Source organism: Mustela erminea, chromosome 8 (assembly GCF_009829155.1).
Source record: "Mustela erminea isolate mMusErm1 chromosome 8, mMusErm1.Pri, whole genome shotgun sequence".
In the NCBI taxonomy this organism is placed as follows: Eukaryota; Metazoa; Chordata; class Mammalia; order Carnivora; family Mustelidae; genus Mustela; species Mustela erminea.
In genome coordinates, this window is record NC_045621.1 from 35479791 (window position 1) to 35497232 (window position 17442).

Consider the following 17442-nt stretch of genomic DNA (forward strand, 5'->3'; position numbering starts at 1 on the left):
ATTGAATATATTTTTTTCCATAAATGCTACTTTTCAAAAGAGTTGCCAAAGTAGGCATTTCCATTCTCTGAAAAATGCAGAAGAGAACACGTTTTATGTTCATCTGTGATGTGTTTATGCTAATGCAGCATCTCTGGAATGCAGAGACTGTGGTCCTTTCTGGCATAATGATTCATTCTGCTTTGAAATGAACTGTTACCGCTCTCTGTGTGGATTTTTTTTCCTTTTCTCTCTTTCTTTTTCTTTTTTCTTTTCTTTTTTTTTTTTTAGCATCTCCTTGGGTCACGGTTTTACAATTATTTAAAGTGCATGGGAAAACAGATTACAGAGGAAATCATTTTGAGAGGTTGGAAATCTCCACTTTCTAGTTTCATTTGTTGGCCTATTTATTTTTTTCTCCTATAAAATCCGTCCAGAAGCCCACCCTATTATAGAGTAATTGACGTCAATTGTTTGCGATGCTATAACCAATGAGCGAAGTTTTCAGTAATGTAATTTGTAATCTGGCCTTTATCATCTCTTTGCCTTCCTGTGAATTAGCATCGTTTTAAATAAAGCCAGCTCTTCCATCACCCTCAAAAACATAAGAATATCTGGGTTTCATCTAAATTGGTAGGTGCAAATAAATCCGTAAGAGGAACATTTGCTTAATCTCGTCCTGAACAGAGGAAGTGACGAGAGGACGGTGGGGATAACCTCAGGGAAAGGAAGGGGCCGCTGAAACTGGGGTCTGAAATGAGCACCATGAATGTCTCAGCGCAGCCTGGGCACCCCCAGGGCCCCCAGGCAGTTTCCGCAGGTGACATGCTGGCGAGCTGCGGCGTCTCTAGCTGTACTTCATGCACACCTGGCACCTGCTGATCCTCTGGCGCTGGGCCTGGCTCTCCTTTAAGGTGTCCGGCGTCGGTGCGGAGGAAAACTGCAAGTCGGCTCTCACGGTCGTCAGCCAGAAGCTATACTTGTTGGCAAAAAAGTGGCAAGTTCCCTGGCGGCCTTGGCATTCGAGGAACGGCGCGGCTCGGAAATCTTCCAGGCAGCTGCCAGGGGACATGAGGGCCTGCCCTCCTCCCTGGTCCCCGGCCCCCGTGTGCTGCCAGGACAACAAGCCAGAGTTAGGGCTCAGACCCGGGCGGACGACCCCAGACCCAGCCCGCGCCACGGGAAGGGCTCCCAGGAGGGGCGAACTAGGCAGGCTCCGCAGCGGAAGGGAGGCGGGGGCCTGCGACTGTGCACGCAACATGAAACCACTTCTCTGAGGGTTGAAGCAAAGCCAACATCTACACCCTCGCAAAATCATAAAACAAACAAACGAAAGACCCACATCGTCAGTAAGGAAGGTGGCCCTACGTCTCGCCAGGCTGGGGTTTGGGGATGTGTTCACGACCCCTGTCCTAGCGCTGTCTGTCCGTCCCGCGGAGCTCAGGGCATCCCGGGGCGGAAGCGGCGGGCGTGCAGGGGCTCACCATCAGGAACGAGTACCCGATCCACAGGCTCCTCCAGGTCCGCGGGCACGGGGGGATGGACTGGTCCTGGCTGTGCAGCGCCACCACCGGCGCCGGGGCCTCGCACACCGCACAGCGGCTGATGTACGGGCGGATCTCCTCCTCCGACAGCGGGGTCATGGGCAGCGGTGCGGCGCTCGCCAGCCAGTAGGACCGGTCGTTCCTCCGGCCGTAGTGGCACACTTGGTGGATGTTGCAGTAGGCGAAGGGCAGCGTGCTGAACACGGGAAGGCAAGACCCTGCCAGCCCTTGGGAAGGAAGGCGAGGCCATGTGGTGGGCGAGGTGCAGGGCCTGCTGTACGCGGGGACCGTCCCCGCAGGTGCCATTCGCGGACGCGCGCTCCGCCGCTCACACAGATGCACCTGCCGAAGCCCATTTCTGTGGTGGGGACGGCAGGCTGCGGCCCTGGCCAATTCTGCCACCTCTCTGGTCCCGGGGCCAGCCCCCATTCACTCATTCTCTCCTCTTTCCCGCCCGAACCGAGCAATGGGCCCGCTGCTGGAGGGGTGCGGTTAGTCCCGCTGGGTCTCCACAAAGCTCACGCCCTGGTTTGCTTGGGGAGAAGGCTGAGCATTTGGACAGTGAACACACAGCATGGCCAGCCCTAGGAGTGAGAAGGAAAGAGTACCGGGACTCCAGAGGGGATGACCGGTAGAATGATCCTATGCTAGGACCTCTGTGTCTTTCCGTCTGGGCTTCGAGGGTGAAGTCAGACCAAGGGTGCAGGTTTTGTCTGTCTTGTAAGGAGCTCAGATTTTATCCCGCAGCTCTGCAGAGCTTTGTGGGGAGGCTCTGGCTAGACCAGGGTTGGGGAAGACAGATGGATGGAACAGAGGCCAGGCACGGAGGAGACCGGCAACAGAAGGGTGGGGAGAAGAGAATGGAGCCAAGATACTGAACATGAACTTCCTCCCCCAGCCCAATGCACCCCCAGCCCTCAAATGGGAAGGGCCATGGCTAAGCCCACCGAGAATGACCATAAGTAGCCGCCACCCTAGGCCTGTACTCCTGGACCACCCTTGATGACAGCAGGGATCCTAGCCCAGGGAGGGCAGTGACAAGGTTCCCCCCCCCCATCAGTGCCCCCTGCTGTTGTGTCCTGCACCCACCACCCAGCCACCGTGATCTGGGAAATACCGTGTTCGCCAGCACCTGGGAACTTAAACTCCTCACTGGAAACCAGTCCCTGCAGCTTACAGATCTACTACTGAAAACAGACAAGTGGGACGCCTGAGTGGCTCAGGTGGTTAAGCGTCTGACTCTTGCTTTCAGCTCAGGTCAGGGTCTTGGGGTCCTGGGATGGACCCCATGTCAGGCTCCTGGCTCGGCAGGGAGCCTGCTTGAGTTTCTCTCCCTTGGCCCCTCACCTTAGTCCTGTGTGCTCCTGCACACGCAAGCACAAATAAATAAATAAAAATTAAAAAAAAAAAAAAACAAAGAAAGAAAATAAGCAGCACTAAGCAATAACTCCCCAAATCACGTTGTGTGATTTAGAAAACCAGCTGGAGCAGGGCGGGGAGCGGCCGCCGGCCCCTACCGTCTGGTCTAACCCCCCCGGCTGCCGGGGACACACCCTTTGACATGTAAACACAGGGACTGACCGTGTCCTGATTAAATAATGTACATTTGGAGGTAACAACTACACTTTATATATCTATAAGAGTTAAATTTAACCTGCTGAGGAAGGATCATTTTTTAGAAATGAGTAAGTCACCACATGGTAACTATTGTAGCCAGAATGCACATCTCCCACGGGGTCACTCGTGGGAATGCCCTGGGAATAAGTGTGGTTGTTTCAAATGAAAAAACTCTGCAGGAGAGGAGGGATCGCTGCGGACACTGATGCGTTTGTAAGATTAACCCAAAAGCTGTACTCCGCTTTTTTGGGAGTGACCCCGCGCTCCACACCTACCAAGGTCTTGACTGTGCGCCTTCTCCTGTCCTTCCAGGTATAAGAGGCTGTAGCCCGTCCAGAGCTGGGGCATGCCCGCAGGGCAGGCGGGTTCTCTGTCCGTCTGACTGTGGAGAACCAGGAGGAAGCCGCTGAGGTATCCAGGCCCAAACCCTTTGGGCCCAGGGTCCCCAGTGGGCCCAGGAGGGCCTGGAGGAAGAAAGAAAAAAAATGAAGGCAGGTCAGGGGGTTTGTTTTAACAAACACATGCACCACTTGGACCTTATTTTTGGAGGCAGGGAGGGGGAAGGAAGGCCTAGTTCTGGCATTCTTGCTGGCAGGTGGAAATGAAGAGCTCTCCACAATGCGAGCGGGGTCTGTCTCCCGTGCATCTTCAAGGGGCTGACCCATTGAAGGAGGCCCAAGGCTGCCTCTAACTGCCAAGAGCAAAGGTGAAACAAAAAGCTGTTTATTTTTTTAAAAACTCATTTCTGGAAGACTAGTAGAGTCTCCCCATCTATGCTGTAAACCAGAAGTTACAATGCAGGAGCTTGTGCACTGGACTGGGGTCACTCTCTTGTCTCGTTTGACCTGTCCAGACTGCACCGGAGGGGATCTTGGACTTGGAAAGCAGAGCATAGGCAGCACGGAGCCCTCCCCTCTACACGCCGCAGTTGGCTGAAGCTGACTTTCAAGCTGCATTTTGTTACAGACGTCCTCAGCCCCCTTCACTCCTTCTCCTCACCCACCTGAAGAGCCTCTGCGGCCCCTCTGGCCACCATATGACCTGGCACGTTATATTTCAAGTGACTATTCTGTCCTGTCTTATCTCTGTCTGCACCCAATGGCTACTCCCTGATATTTTTTCTTAAGCAGGAGCCTTGTATTCTATATAAATGCAGCAGTATGATGAAGCAAACTCAGAAAACAGAGGCCAAGTGACTTGGCCCGTCGTGGAGGGTGAGAACACCTCGCCACCCCACCTTCCTCACGGCCTCTCGGTGGCAATCACACACAACGCCAGGCTTGCCTTGGGAAAGGCAACAGCTAAAAGAGCCCCGAGTAGTGGTTTGGGGAAATACTAAATGGGGGAGAGGACCTTGGCTCATCTTTGCGATGGTCGAGGGCTGCTCAGAGCGTGGGGGAAGTCATCCTGTTCCACGCCTGCTGCTTCTGCCTCCCTGATACTTGGTGAGTCCGCATCTAAGGCAAATGCTTCTAATAGGAGCGGTTTGGAAAGCCTCCCGAGAGACCAGGGATCTCGTACACAGTCTCAGATCTACGGTGTCCACGGAAAGAAGAGAAGCTGAAAATTTTTACCTGGTGCTCCAGGGCAGCCGGCTTCTCCCGCGTCCCCTTTGCTTCCAGGAGGCCCGGGGGGCCCTGGGAGGCCATCCTTGCCCCGCCTGCCATCCGGCCCAGACTCTCCTTTGCACCCTGCACGAGAATTCACGATGCCAGTGGTGAGAACAGTAGGACCCCTGCTAGCACTCCTGGCCCGGGGCTCCCCCTTTGGACTACACTGCATTCGCTCATGTCGTCTTCCCAGATACGTGGAGCTGGGATTGTACTACCTCCACTTGGTCCTGGGGTCCTTAGGTTCTGAGAGGTCAAGTCATTTGCTTAAGTGATAAGCCAGTCGTGGGCAGAGCCGGGATTTGAGGCTAGACCAGGGAGATGCTGGAGAGGTCTTCACCTTTCTTCATATTCTCATATGTTTATTTTTTTTATATTGAACATATATTATTTCTATAATTAGATGTTATCCTTAATAATGATTTTCTTAGAAAGCTGAGCAGAGGAATAAGTAAAGTTTAATAAGATTCGATTGGGAGTTAAGTTCCATTTGGAGGAAGATAAGAGCAGCAATTTTTAAAATGATGATTGAGAGTTTACAAGGTGGGAGGTACGACCCTTTATATGGATTAGCCTATTCGGTCTTCTCAACAGCCCCATGACCAGACGCTCTCCTGTGCCAGCCTGCGGGGGGTGCGGTGGGGGAAACTGAGGCTCAGGAAGGGGGCAGAGCTGAAAGCTAGTGGAGGAACCTTGCCCAGGGGTGTTCCATCAGCAGCCAGCCTGCTTCCTGACACGCTGCGGAGCTCAGGTGCACCCCCTGGAGGACATAAACTGGGGGCCTGGCAGCAGTCCCACTGTTACTTGAGGGGTTCTTGAAGTGTTTGGTTACTTTTGTCCAGGCATTAATTCATCAGCCACAATCTCCTCTCTTGGGTAGCAGACAAGGTCCTTGCCTGTAGAGGAGTGTATTCCCATTAGCCCGAATTACAGAATTCCCTGAATTACTAACCTTCCCAAGGATTCTGGTTTCTACCTATTAATCTCTCTTCCTTTCTCTCTCTCTCTCTCTCTCTCTTTCTCTCTTTGTTCTTTCTCTCTCTCTGCCACGAATTAGACTAAAACCAAACATGAAGTCAGACAGGGTTCACGTTTCACTCTTGGACTTGTTCTTCAAGTGCGTGGGAAGCCACCTGAGGGTTGAGAGCAGGAGACTGCCATGCTCAGGTGACCGTCTGGATGTCCCACTCAGTTTGCAGCCTCACACAGGACCCCATCTTACAACCATTTGAAATGCATGCCCCTCCAAATTTCACCGCTTTGAAAATCCTGCTCTACCACTGCCTGCCCGAGAGTGTCCCATACCAACCTGCTTCTTCTGTCCCCACAACCAGCCAGTCTATTCCCTTACATCCGTGCTGGTAGAGCTGGTGTGGGTATACCCAGTCATTTCACTTTCTGCTTCCTTGTGTTTAAACAAATTCTCCTGGATTGTCATGAGTTCCTGGACTGTCGTTATTGTTCAGTAAGTGAGAAGGGAAACCTCCCTCTCCCGCTCTGGGTGAGAAACGTCCTCTACTTTCCAGTAACTGGGCAGAAACCTCTTTCCAGGTGGGGCTGCTGTGTGCTGGCTGGCGTACCCCTTGCCACCAGCTTCAAGGACATCAGTTCCTTTGGAAGGAACACAGGGCCCTGATGGTGAGCTCAGAGCATTCTCTTATCTCTCCCACCCACGAGATGATTGCAACATGAGGCCACTGCACTATTCTGCAAAGGGCTGCCCGAGTGCCGACAAGCCAGCAAACGGACTGATCATGGAAAAGGCAGCAGGCATCTTCCTGAAATATCAACGTGCAGCAAGATCACTGTCGATCTGGGGAAAGACTTCCCCCGCCAGATGTTGTGATACGGGCTTTGTTCCCTTTGGAGAAATTGTCAGGCAATTTCCAGAGATAGGAAGGAAGGCTTTTGTTATCCGAGTTGTATGCCTATGGCTTTCCCTATGTGGACTTGTTCTCCACTTGGAACTTGTTTTAAGGACTACAGCTACATCTAAAAGCCCTCCAGTGTTTGATGGATTACCTCCTTGGAGAGCGTCACATGTTGACTTGAAGATTAAACACTCTAACAGGATGTGGGAATGTCCATTAGGCAGTAACAGTTCAAACCAATATGGAAACCACCTTTGTGCGCATCCCAGGAAGCCCCAGCCTTTGAGGGCCCCCTGGGGAAGGAAAAGTTGTGGATCAAAGAGACGTGTGAGCAGAAAGACAGGAGGCCTTCCACGGTGGAGGACTCTTACCAGACACAAGATATATTTAGTGTGGCTGCTACCTGCTCACACTGGGCAGGAAGGAGCCAGAACTTCATTACTTTTTTCTGTATAGATCTCGGCTACAGCACCAGGTTACAAAACCAGCTTGGCAGTGAAAGAGGTTCAGAAAGGAAGACAAGAAGAAGCGAACAACATCGTTTGAGGTGGGGATGGTCCTCTCTAGTGGCGGCTGATGCTTCACAGCTGACCTCGGGGATGGCACAGGTGGCCCCCAACACCGAGCCGGAAGAATCACCTTCAGGAGAGGACAGATGACGAGCCCCATGCCCTGCCGATGACCCCAGTCAGTCGGGGTTTGGCCACTCTAGACCCTCAGGATAGACTTGTCATTTTTTAGCTACTGGACAGTGTGGTCGATGTATCCAGGGTTGGCCAACAAAAACAGGCAGGGCAGGGGTGCCCTGGAATTCCAGGTGCCCAGGAATACACGGCAGGCCAAGAGGTGGAGGCCACATCAGAGAAGGGGGAGCCAAAAGGGAACACTGGTGTGGGAGTGGGTACTTGGGAGAAAGATAGAAAGGAGCTCGAGGGAAGCAGCGCAGCATGGGAAGGAAGGGTGGCACCTTCTGGGAAGGGCTGTGCACTTGGTTGTTTTTTGTTGTTATTGTTCTTTTTTTCCACATAAGTCATATTTTGTGGCACAACAGTGGCCTCAGGTATTCCCAGTGCCAGCAGGCAGGGTCAGTGACGTCAATAAGGAGAGGACACAGAGAGCCAGAGAACACCCTTCTGAGGCTACTTGCAACTAGATGAGCCCATCCAGCCCCAGGTCGGGCAGAATGAGAGATGACAGGAGATCGATCACAGCTGGCCCGTGTAGCCTGTCAGCCCCCTTGCAGAAGCTCACAACCTATGGAGAGAGAATCTTGTATGTCCCCCAAGATAACTATTCGGCCATTTGGCTTTTCTTCTCAGTTACTTTCTTTCTTTCTTTTCCAAAGTCTCCATCATGGGTGAGCCCAACCGCCCAGCTGTTCTCAACTGGTACTGGGGGCAGTCGTGGTTCTCAACCCTGGTTATCTGCTAGGGTCACCTGGGGAGTGCTTCCAACACATTGATCCTTGGGCTCTGCCTTCTGCATTTAGTTGGTCTGGGAGGAGGCATCGCTATTGTTTCCAGCCCCTCAAGATGACTTGAGCCCACAGTGAGGACTGAGTCCCTTGGGATGGTGTTGCTCTTAGCTGACTGTTTTAAGGACCCCATTCACATAATATGGTTAGGGTTTCTCAAAGTTGAATATACATACACATATTCTGGGATCTTGCTAAAATGCAGATTCTGACTTGGAAAGTCTGTGCCTGAGTTGCGCTGGTCCACACTTTGTGTAGCAAGGATGCAGCTGACCTGCCCAACTGTGCCCCTGCTATCTCCCTTTTGGAGAATTCTGGTCCCTCAAAGCCCCAACTGTCCTTAAAGGCTATGTTCAAAGGCCAGTTCTTGCCTGGGTCTCAGCTATCTTACAGCCCTCCATACTGAAGTTCACCTCTCCCTGTCCCATTGTCCTCGGGACTTTGCCAGAAACTCCTCAAAAACACAAATTATAATCTCTCGTTATTTAGAATTACTTCTGTTCTACCAGCTCTTTCTGCCGTGAGGTTAGAGGCACTAGGGTGGTGGGGGGCGGGACACATCTTAGTCACATCTGTATTTCCCACAACGCCTAATACCATACTTTCTAAAGAGTGCAGAGGATCTGGAAGTATTTACTGAAATACATTTGCAGAACCGCATTACCAGCCATATCTTCTACTTGAAAGTGGACTTTTATGAAGGTGTGTGTGTACGTGTAGGGGGCGGTTGTCCCAGCCCTCAGTTGCAATTATATACACAACAAGGGGGTTGGTTTTAAAAGTAGGTTGTGTGACGAGTGATTCTGATGGACAGAGAACGTGATCCATGCCATGAGTGACAAGGAACTACGCTCACTTCCCAGTGTTCCCCACGCCAGAAAATGGAAGTTGCTCCGACCGACACCCAATTAGCTTAATGCAGAAACACAGATGCAGTGCAGCAAAACACAGCAAACACAGACAAAACCAGTCTCAGGGGGGCTCCAGGTTCTGGATACTACCCAACAACTACTCAGACACTGGCAGAGGGGACATCTTTTGGGCCCATCGCTGTTTGGGTGTGGGGAAACACACACACACACACACACACACACACGCACAGGTGATACAAAACTCAAGTTCTATTTCCAAATCCTTTGGCCCCAAACCAGAAAAAGCCAGAGCCACACTTGGGCAGTGGGAAACCAGGAAAGAGAATGGCCTCATGGCTCCTGGGGTAATTTGCACACAGGCTGTCTAGTACCACGGGCACTGTCAATTAGTCTGAAGACATCAGTGACCTTGAGCTGACCAGCCTGGACTCCCTTAATATCTTTGTCAATGACCAGTGTGGTGGGGATCTGTGAAGAGCACATAAAGCATTTGGAAGATAGTTTTTAAAGGAATGGTTTGGTTGAAGTGCTTAGCTAAGGCTTCTGCGACCCTTACATGAGCAATGGTCAAATCAATTAAATGAACACTCAAGGTCATGGCCAAAATTTAGATTGACCCTTCCCCTTTCCTCTGATCCTTCTCCAAGTGAGACATCTCCTTCCCCCTTCTCCTAGGGTGTTTCTGCTCCACTGAGCCCCAATGCGAGTATTTGTAATTCAAAATCAAGTCAACAGTTATTAAGGACTATTAATAGAGCATCTACTCTGCTGTATAATAGGCTTCAAAGCCTCATGCCCAAAAGTTGCCCAAGTGGGAGAGATTCAAGTACGAGTTCAACATAAAAAGAGCAGGCTTGTGCTGATCCAGTGAGGATGTGATCGAACCTCGGAAGAAATGTAGAAAACTGTCAAAGAGGAGGAGATTACATTGCTTCCTACTCATGGGGAATTTAGACTCCATGCTAAGAACTGCACAGCAAGATGCCTAGATGTTCATTCCAGCAGCATTTGATGTACATAATGAACAAAAGACTCCAGCCTCGTACCTGGTCCCGGGGGCCCTCTCACTCCCGGGACCCCCATGGCTCCTTCTGGTCCTCTCGGGCCTGGTACCCCGGGAAGCCCCGGGATTCGAGGGCAGGACTCCACATCGGCAGGCGGTCCTGGTTCTCCTGAAATTACAATTACTGCTTGTGTGAGGGACTCCCACCTTACACACAAGCTCCTTCTGCCCTCTCCAGCTAGACGGACTGTCGACACAACACCCAAGAATCAGAGCTCAACCACCCAACATCAGCTCCGTGAAGGTGGGACTCTGTCCACTGTGGGGCAGAGAAACTTCCGGAAAGCACTGTGTTAAATACATGACTGACTGACTGAGTGGGATCTCAGAGGAAGTGAAACAAGTACAGAATAGTGAAGGTTCGTTGGGGCACGAACAGTCTGGTGACCTTCACTAGATTTCCTGTCTTTGGGCTACTTTTTACTGGGTGTCGGTCACAGGAAGCAGTGGGAGGGCTCCTGGGGTGACTCCAGTGTCAGCTGGGGCTTCACTGTTTAGTGCTAAGAAGCTGTAGCTCTGACTTTAGTCCATCAGAATCATCTGGCCGGTGCGTCAGAGCCCACAGTTTCTGAGCATGTAGATCTGGGGTAAACCCTGACATCTGTGTGTCTAACATGTTCCCCGTTGAGGCTGACAGTGCTGATCTGCAGATCTCATTGGAGAATCACTGTTCTAAAGCTTTGCATGTTCTTCCTTCTTGGTTATGTTCACATCTTTAAAGTATTTTTCTTAAAGCTTCATTCAGTCACCCTGCAAATACTCCACAGGGAATCATAATAACACTAACCAATAAGGATAACAGCTAACCCTTCTCAAATGCCTTCTCATGTACTGGGCCCCCTGCTGAGTGCCTCACGATGAAAGGCTCCCAACAAGCCCGTGCATGTATGTGCTGCTATTATTAGAATATTACATGTAAGAAAACCCAGGCTCAGGTAAATAAGTGACTATCTAAGGTCACACAGCTAACCCATGACAGAGTCTAGATTAAAATGCAAGATGGCCTTCCTCCAAAGCTATGCCCTTAACCGGGACACCATTACTGCCTACACGACTCTTCACATCTGTGTGATGAATTCCAAGAAATACAACATATTTTAAAAACATGCTGCTTACCAGTTGTGGTGTTCTTAAAATTCATGCAAATATGTAAAGTAAGTTTAAGAATAGAGTGATTAGGCAGCAAGAAAACTGTAGAAACTATGGTCATAGCGACAATGTAAGTTACACAGCACGTCTGTGCAAAACAGACTTGAACCCTGGGCACCCATGTGGCTCAGTTGGTTGAGCGTCTGGCTCTTGATTTCAGCTCAGATTATGATCTCAGGGTCCTGGAATCAAGTTCTGCATCAGGTTCTCTCCCCCTTTCCTTCTGCCCCTCCCCCAGCTCATGCTCCCTCTCTCTTTTCTCTCAAATAAGTAAATAAATCTTAAACAAACAAACAAACACCCCAAAACAGCCTTGAACCCTTGTCAGCGGTTTGGGATTTAATCTCTTATAAAATATTGTGGGAAACCACAACCAACAGAGTTGGGTATACTTTTACAATACGTAGTTTAATATAAAATGTGGCTTTTCTACTCTGGATGACTTGGGGGAGATGCATATGAATATCTCATATTTTCCCTGAAGCGCCTTGTGAATTCTGGTGGGGCGAAGGAAGCAGGTAAGGGAATGAGGGGTGGGGGTGGGCATCTGGCTGGTGTTTCATATTTAGGGTTCTAATGTTATCTTCAAGTGAGTTTATACATACAGACACAGAGAGACACTAAGAGGATGGAAGTGGAAACATTAAATATAACACTGTAACTTTCATTTTTATTTTACAAAGATTTTACATATTTGTTGGGGAGGCATAAGCAGGGGGAGTGGCAGGCAGAGGGAGAAGCAGACTCCCCACCGAGCAGGGATCCCTATGCGGGGCTTGATCCCAGGTCCCTGGAATCATAACCTGAGCCAAGGGCAGACGCTTAGCGACTGAGCTACCCAGGTGTCCCAGAACTGTAATTTTTAAATATAAACATTTAAAATAGTAGGACTCTTTTTAAATTCTGATTTTACTATTCTTTACTTTTTAATAAACCAGGAGCTAAAAGGGGCCAAAGTGCCTCTTCTGTAAGCATCCTGCATTTGGGGCAAATTTTCATTACGTTTAATAAGAGATGCCTAGAAAGGACAAATGTGTGCCCTCACTATGTTTCTTTTCTTCTTTTAAGAGACTCTTTTTAGTCTCTTTGAAAACCCCAGACACAAAATAATACGTTGCTTCTGCATTGTGGTAAACACTTAGTTGAAAAGAATAACAGCATTTTCATTGTATCACACAAAGAAATTTGCTCCTTGGAAATGGACTTTGATGTTATGGGAAAACCTTGTCACAGCCCCTTACTGGGTGTGAAGGATCCATCTTTTTATGTTGTGGATGCTTCTTATTTTAGGAATGTTCTATGTGTTTATATTGTATAATTAATAAAAGAAACTTACATGCGTATGTACTGTAGCATTTGACAAAGAAACCACTCACTCTTTGTGCCTGAATGGAAATTCTGTAAGATGAGTGTCTACTCCGCCTTGACAACCTATAATGAGACTTGACTGTGGGATGCTCTAATATGGGGTTACCGTATCTGTAATGAGGAAGCCAAAGCACTGATGCCTCATATAAAATTACAGCACCCCATCTATGAAAATGTAACAAGATAAAAAAGTAACAAACCCACAAGTACTGTGAAAAAGGCCAGTACAGAAACAAGTAGAAGCCCGATTTAGAGTAAATTACTAATTTTATAGCAGGGCTTACCTCTGGAGCCTGGAGGGATCCAAAGTCAAAAAATGAAGCCACGCAACGATTTTCATGTGGTGGAGAGAGATTTTAAATATGTAAATTAGGACCAAGGTGACATCGGTTATTTGAGAAGATACAGAATAACTTGAGGATGGCATCCGTGATAAGCAGAATGATGGCATCTTATTTACATAACGAAGCCCACGTCAATGTTACTGACAAGAACATCTAGGATATAGTCACAGAGCTTTCCCATCTCGAAAAACGTGAAATGAAGCTCTCTTGCACAATATAACACGAGTTGATTTCTTACAGCAAATACGCCCTAATTTAACATGTAGAGAAATTCTGTTCATTGGCAGGCTTCTGAAAACTTCATACTATTTAGCCAAGTTTTATGGGTTCTGCACAGAAAGGAAATAGGAGATGAGTGCAAGTACAAGCTGTTTGTCGTGTTGTTCTGTGATCCGTCATGAAACACCACAGTCCATTTATTCTTTGCGCTACCGACATAATTTAGGAGTTTGCAAAATATTCCGAGCTGACACCACATTACTGTAATATTGGTTGAGGATCCCCAAAGATATCAGTTCTGCCAATCTCAAATACGCATGTCTGTTTGCCCTTCCAACTCTCCCTTGGCTTACTTTTGACCCTCTGCTGAAAACATGTTGTCGACTGAGCTTACATTGAATAGCCCTTTTGTCTTTGCGGGAACTAATGTATTTTACAGGAAAAGTTAAATGACACATCTTGGAAAATCAGTGGGAAGTCAGGGAGAGAAATGAATATGGTCCTTGCATACAATAATCAACTCAGCCTTTGCCTCTTGTGTGAGGGAACACAGATTTATTTAACTTAGAAATGTTTCTGTAAAATCAACTCCTAATTTGCAAATGTACTCATTCTAATGATAAATATTAGTTTACCAAACATAAGATTGTGTAGTGAGGCCTGAAATAAATACAGCTTAACTCATTAGAAATTGCAGGCAATTTCAGAATAATTGCTTGCTTCAAGGCGACCCTCACAGTAACTATTGAAACAAAAGGATGGCTTAGGCTGCTGCGTGAGATCATCAGGCATTAGGAGCTTACCTGGAAGACCGGGGTGCCCTTGTCTGCCTGGAATGCCAGGTAAACCCTTCTCCCCGGGGGAGCCGGGAAGTCCTGGTGGCCCCTGCAGCCCCGGGAATCCCATTGGTCCTAAAAGGAACATAAAGATGGGGACGCTGGAATGCAGGAGTATTGAGACAATGGCAGTCAGGTGGACTGAACTCAGGGAACCCAACACAAATCAGGGCAAAGTCAGCCTTGGAATCCGGGTGAGCCTCTCACTTTTTTCTGTAAAGCTGAGAAGAGCTGCCTCTGTCTGAAGGAAACACAAGAGTCGGTCAAAAGGAATAAGGAAAATGGTTTCATGATCAAGGCAAGACTAAAGTAGAATGAAAAGCTCTGTCGTCCTGAACTTTCTCTAGAGATGGAGGGCTGGAAGGGAGGGGAAAATGGGCCAGTGTCCAGCCACGTGGGACGATGTGCCTCCTGGCCCTGGGCTCCTGCCTCTCTTCCTCACAGTCTCCTCCGTCAGCCCTGCCAGCCACTCAGCGCCTCGTGTGTGTGGTCCCTTCCCTTCTTCTGTGTCCAGCAAGCCTCACCTCCTCAGCCCTCTCTGAGGCCCCAGCCCAACTCCACTTGTTCTTGATGTGCTGTCATAGAAGAGGGGCCCTTACTTGGAGCACCTGCCGCAGTTTATATTGATGAATCCTTTAGTGTGAGTGTCTGTCTTCCTCCATGAAACTCTACACCGACGAAGAGTGGGGCTGTTAAAACCTGCTCACTGTTATATTCTTGTGGGTACTTAATAAATGTTTGTGGAATAGATCAAATCTTTCCCACTGTTTGAGTCTGAAAGGTAAACTGAAGAAACTCCCTCCTCCTTTCCACAGCTAAACACTCTTTGGACCACATGCCCCCCTGAAATGGGAGTTAAGAAGCATGCTTAGTGGTTTCATCAATATTTCTAAGTCCTTGTATATATATATATATTTTTGGGGGGGGTCACTATTACTTGTGCTGCATACTGTTTCCCCAAACCTGAAGAATATTTCCAGGTAGAGTTTCATTCTCTAGAGCAGTAACTGGGATGAAGAAGTATCTTATTTGGAAAAGAAACAAGGTTATATAGTTAGCCTCTTCCTTCCTTTTGGTGACTAGCATGCTTGCACGTTTGTCCGATTCTGGGGTTCGATAACCAGAAGCCCACATATCTGCAGATATAAGCCACAGTCTCTAAAATTGATTTTATTGCTAATAAAGTTGAGGGAGGGTTGTTTTGTACTGTTGTGCAAGTTGTGTACTGCACCATTATAGGGATGCCCTTTGCACTGTAAACATGGCAGCTTTATGGTAATTTTGGTCTTCATTTTGCCCTAATCTTTTGCTTTATTTCACACTCAGCCAGTTATTGGTCGGACTGTGATAGTTGCTTCTCTATCCATCTTCCTTATCTGTAACAGAAAGGAGTTAAAATGGATAACCAATATTGGTTCCTTTTCAACAAAAAAGTTCTAATGAACTGAATAATTTTCTGAAACCTGGTGACCAAAAATGAACATCCCCAAATATTAGCAGTTAAGTAAAAGTGAATTAAAAAATATTTTAGCTTTAAATAATGGGAGAATTCAATAACAGAAACTCTTTCACAAATATGAAACAGAAAGGTCAGCAGTTTAAAGCCAAACTGTCCAACACAGAAGCCACTAACTGCGTGTGGCTACTGAACAGCTGAAATGGCGCATCCAGGCTGGGTTGTCTTGTGCTCATAAAACATGCACCAGGCTTCAGAGCTGGGGAGGAGGAGTGTCTTATCTGGGAGAGGAGCTCGTTCGTTAGCCCTGATCATTGCACTGATAATTTGTATCAATGATGATATGCTAAAGCAGTAGTATTTGAATATATTTGTTAAAGAAAATATGAAAATTCATTTCAATTATTTCTTTTCATTTTTTAAAATGGGGCTACCACACCTTTTCATTACAGGTATAGCTTGTGCTATATTTCTGTTGTCCAGTTCTGGTCTAGAAGATTGCCAAGCATGTTATTAGGGGCTGGAGATGAACTTGTGTTTCTTCTTCTTACTCATCCAAATGTTACCCAAACTTGAGGACTTTCTGGAAAAGTCAGGGCACTACCGAAATGTCGTGACTATGTCCATAGGAAATGACGTTACCTCCCAGGGGTGCAAAACACCAGACCCTAAAGGTCAAGATAACAAAAGTCTTCATGTACTTCTTAAGAAACAACTTGCATGCCTACCTTTCTGGCCATCTTTTCCATCACATCCTGGAAAGCCTTTGCATCCTGGAGGGCCGGGTGGGCCTGGGGGACCTGGAGGTCCTGGAAGACCACAGTCTCCTGGTTCCCCTTTCAGAAGGTCGACACTTCCAGGGTGGCCTGGGGGCCCGGGAGCTCCTGACCACAAGGAGGAGGCAAAAATCTTCTTTCAGTCAAAGACAAATATGACTGCAGGTTACCTGAGAGCTTCTTAAGGAAAGTAACCAAATGTAAGCAAAAGACAGAGAAAATCAGAAGAACAAAAAAGTCAACAATATCCGAAGTAAAACAGGGATTGTCTCATGGAGCCCCGAAGCTGGGAGAGGGTGTAAATGGTCTGTTGTGAACAGTTAGACAAATGAGCATACAGAAAGCCTTCCTTCCCTTCCAAGCCAGCCCATCTGGAAGCAAGGGTTTATGGCTTTTCTTTGCATTGTCATCCCACTGCTTTAATACGATAGGTAGAAGGACGGATGAACAGACAGAAGGCATTTAATTTTTCCCAGCATCAAATAGGATCCCATAATCTTTAGCTTACCCTGACTAAAACCCTAAAGATATGAAGGCAGTGGGTTGGGTCTGTCCAAAGGAGCTCTGTGAGCTATTAGGACATGACTGTGTACTTTGCAAAAGCCCACGGTGCCACAGCTCTGGGCCCCAGGCCCCTGACGGCTCTGGTCAGACCCCACTCTGTGAAATATTGCCTTGCTGGCCATTGTCCCTGCCAAGTGCCGAGGGGAACAAGTGCCGTGAGCAGCTCTTGAAGAGGCTCTGTTCCTGTGTGTGCCAGACCCCCGGCACTGTCAGCTGGCTGGCTGGGGGCAGTGGTTCACATTGGAGGTGCCAGAGACCACCAGGCAAGGTGAGAGTCCGTCCTGCCCCGTGTTCTGCATTCTTGTGCTCAGCATGACGCTGGTGCTGGCACCAGGAGAGGCCCGCTGAGAGTCAGCACGCACGCAGAGAGCAGATGCAGGAGCGCTCCGACCCAGGGCTGGCTCTGACAGCCGGGCACTGCCCACACTCTGCCTTTTCCATCTGCCAGATCGATGGGGCTGCTCATGGGCTTCAGCTCTGCCATTCTTAAGTCTACATCCCTCCAGAGCTGGCAGCATGTAAGGAAGGGAGGGTCACCATCCTCTGCTGGGATGTTCTCATACCTCTTGGACCATCGGGGCCAGGAGGTCCCTGATCTCCGGGTGGACCTGGGTCAGGAATGTCCCCTTCAGGAGCTCTTCCTGTGGCACCTGCTGGCCCAGGCAATCCAGGTCTCCCTGAGAAGGGACGTGTTCTGATG

General features: G+C 48.6%; 1 protein-coding gene across 8 annotated transcripts in view; it reads right to left on the minus strand.

Moving 5' to 3' along the window:
* Positions 1–255: 255 nt before the first annotated feature.
* COL4A4 (collagen type IV alpha 4 chain) overlaps positions 256–17442 on the minus strand; it is a 117236-nt gene continuing 100049 nt past the window's right edge. For 4 of the 8 annotated variants that reach the window (XM_032355016.1, XM_032355013.1, XM_032355015.1 and 1 more), the window contains 9 exons: positions 17306–17419; positions 16131–16286; positions 13914–14021; positions 12832–12840; positions 10014–10139; positions 4715–4831; positions 3416–3604; positions 1464–1750; positions 256–1090 (listed from right to left, as the gene is read on the minus strand). In XM_032355016.1, coding sequence (XP_032210907.1) covers positions 827–1090; positions 1464–1750; positions 3416–3604; positions 4715–4831; positions 10014–10139; positions 12832–12840; positions 13914–14021; positions 16131–16286; positions 17306–17419 — 1370 coding nt within the window. In that variant the 3' untranslated portion in view covers positions 256–826. The other 4 variants (XM_032355018.1, XM_032355019.1, XM_032355020.1 and 1 more) reach the window with 4 other exon arrangements.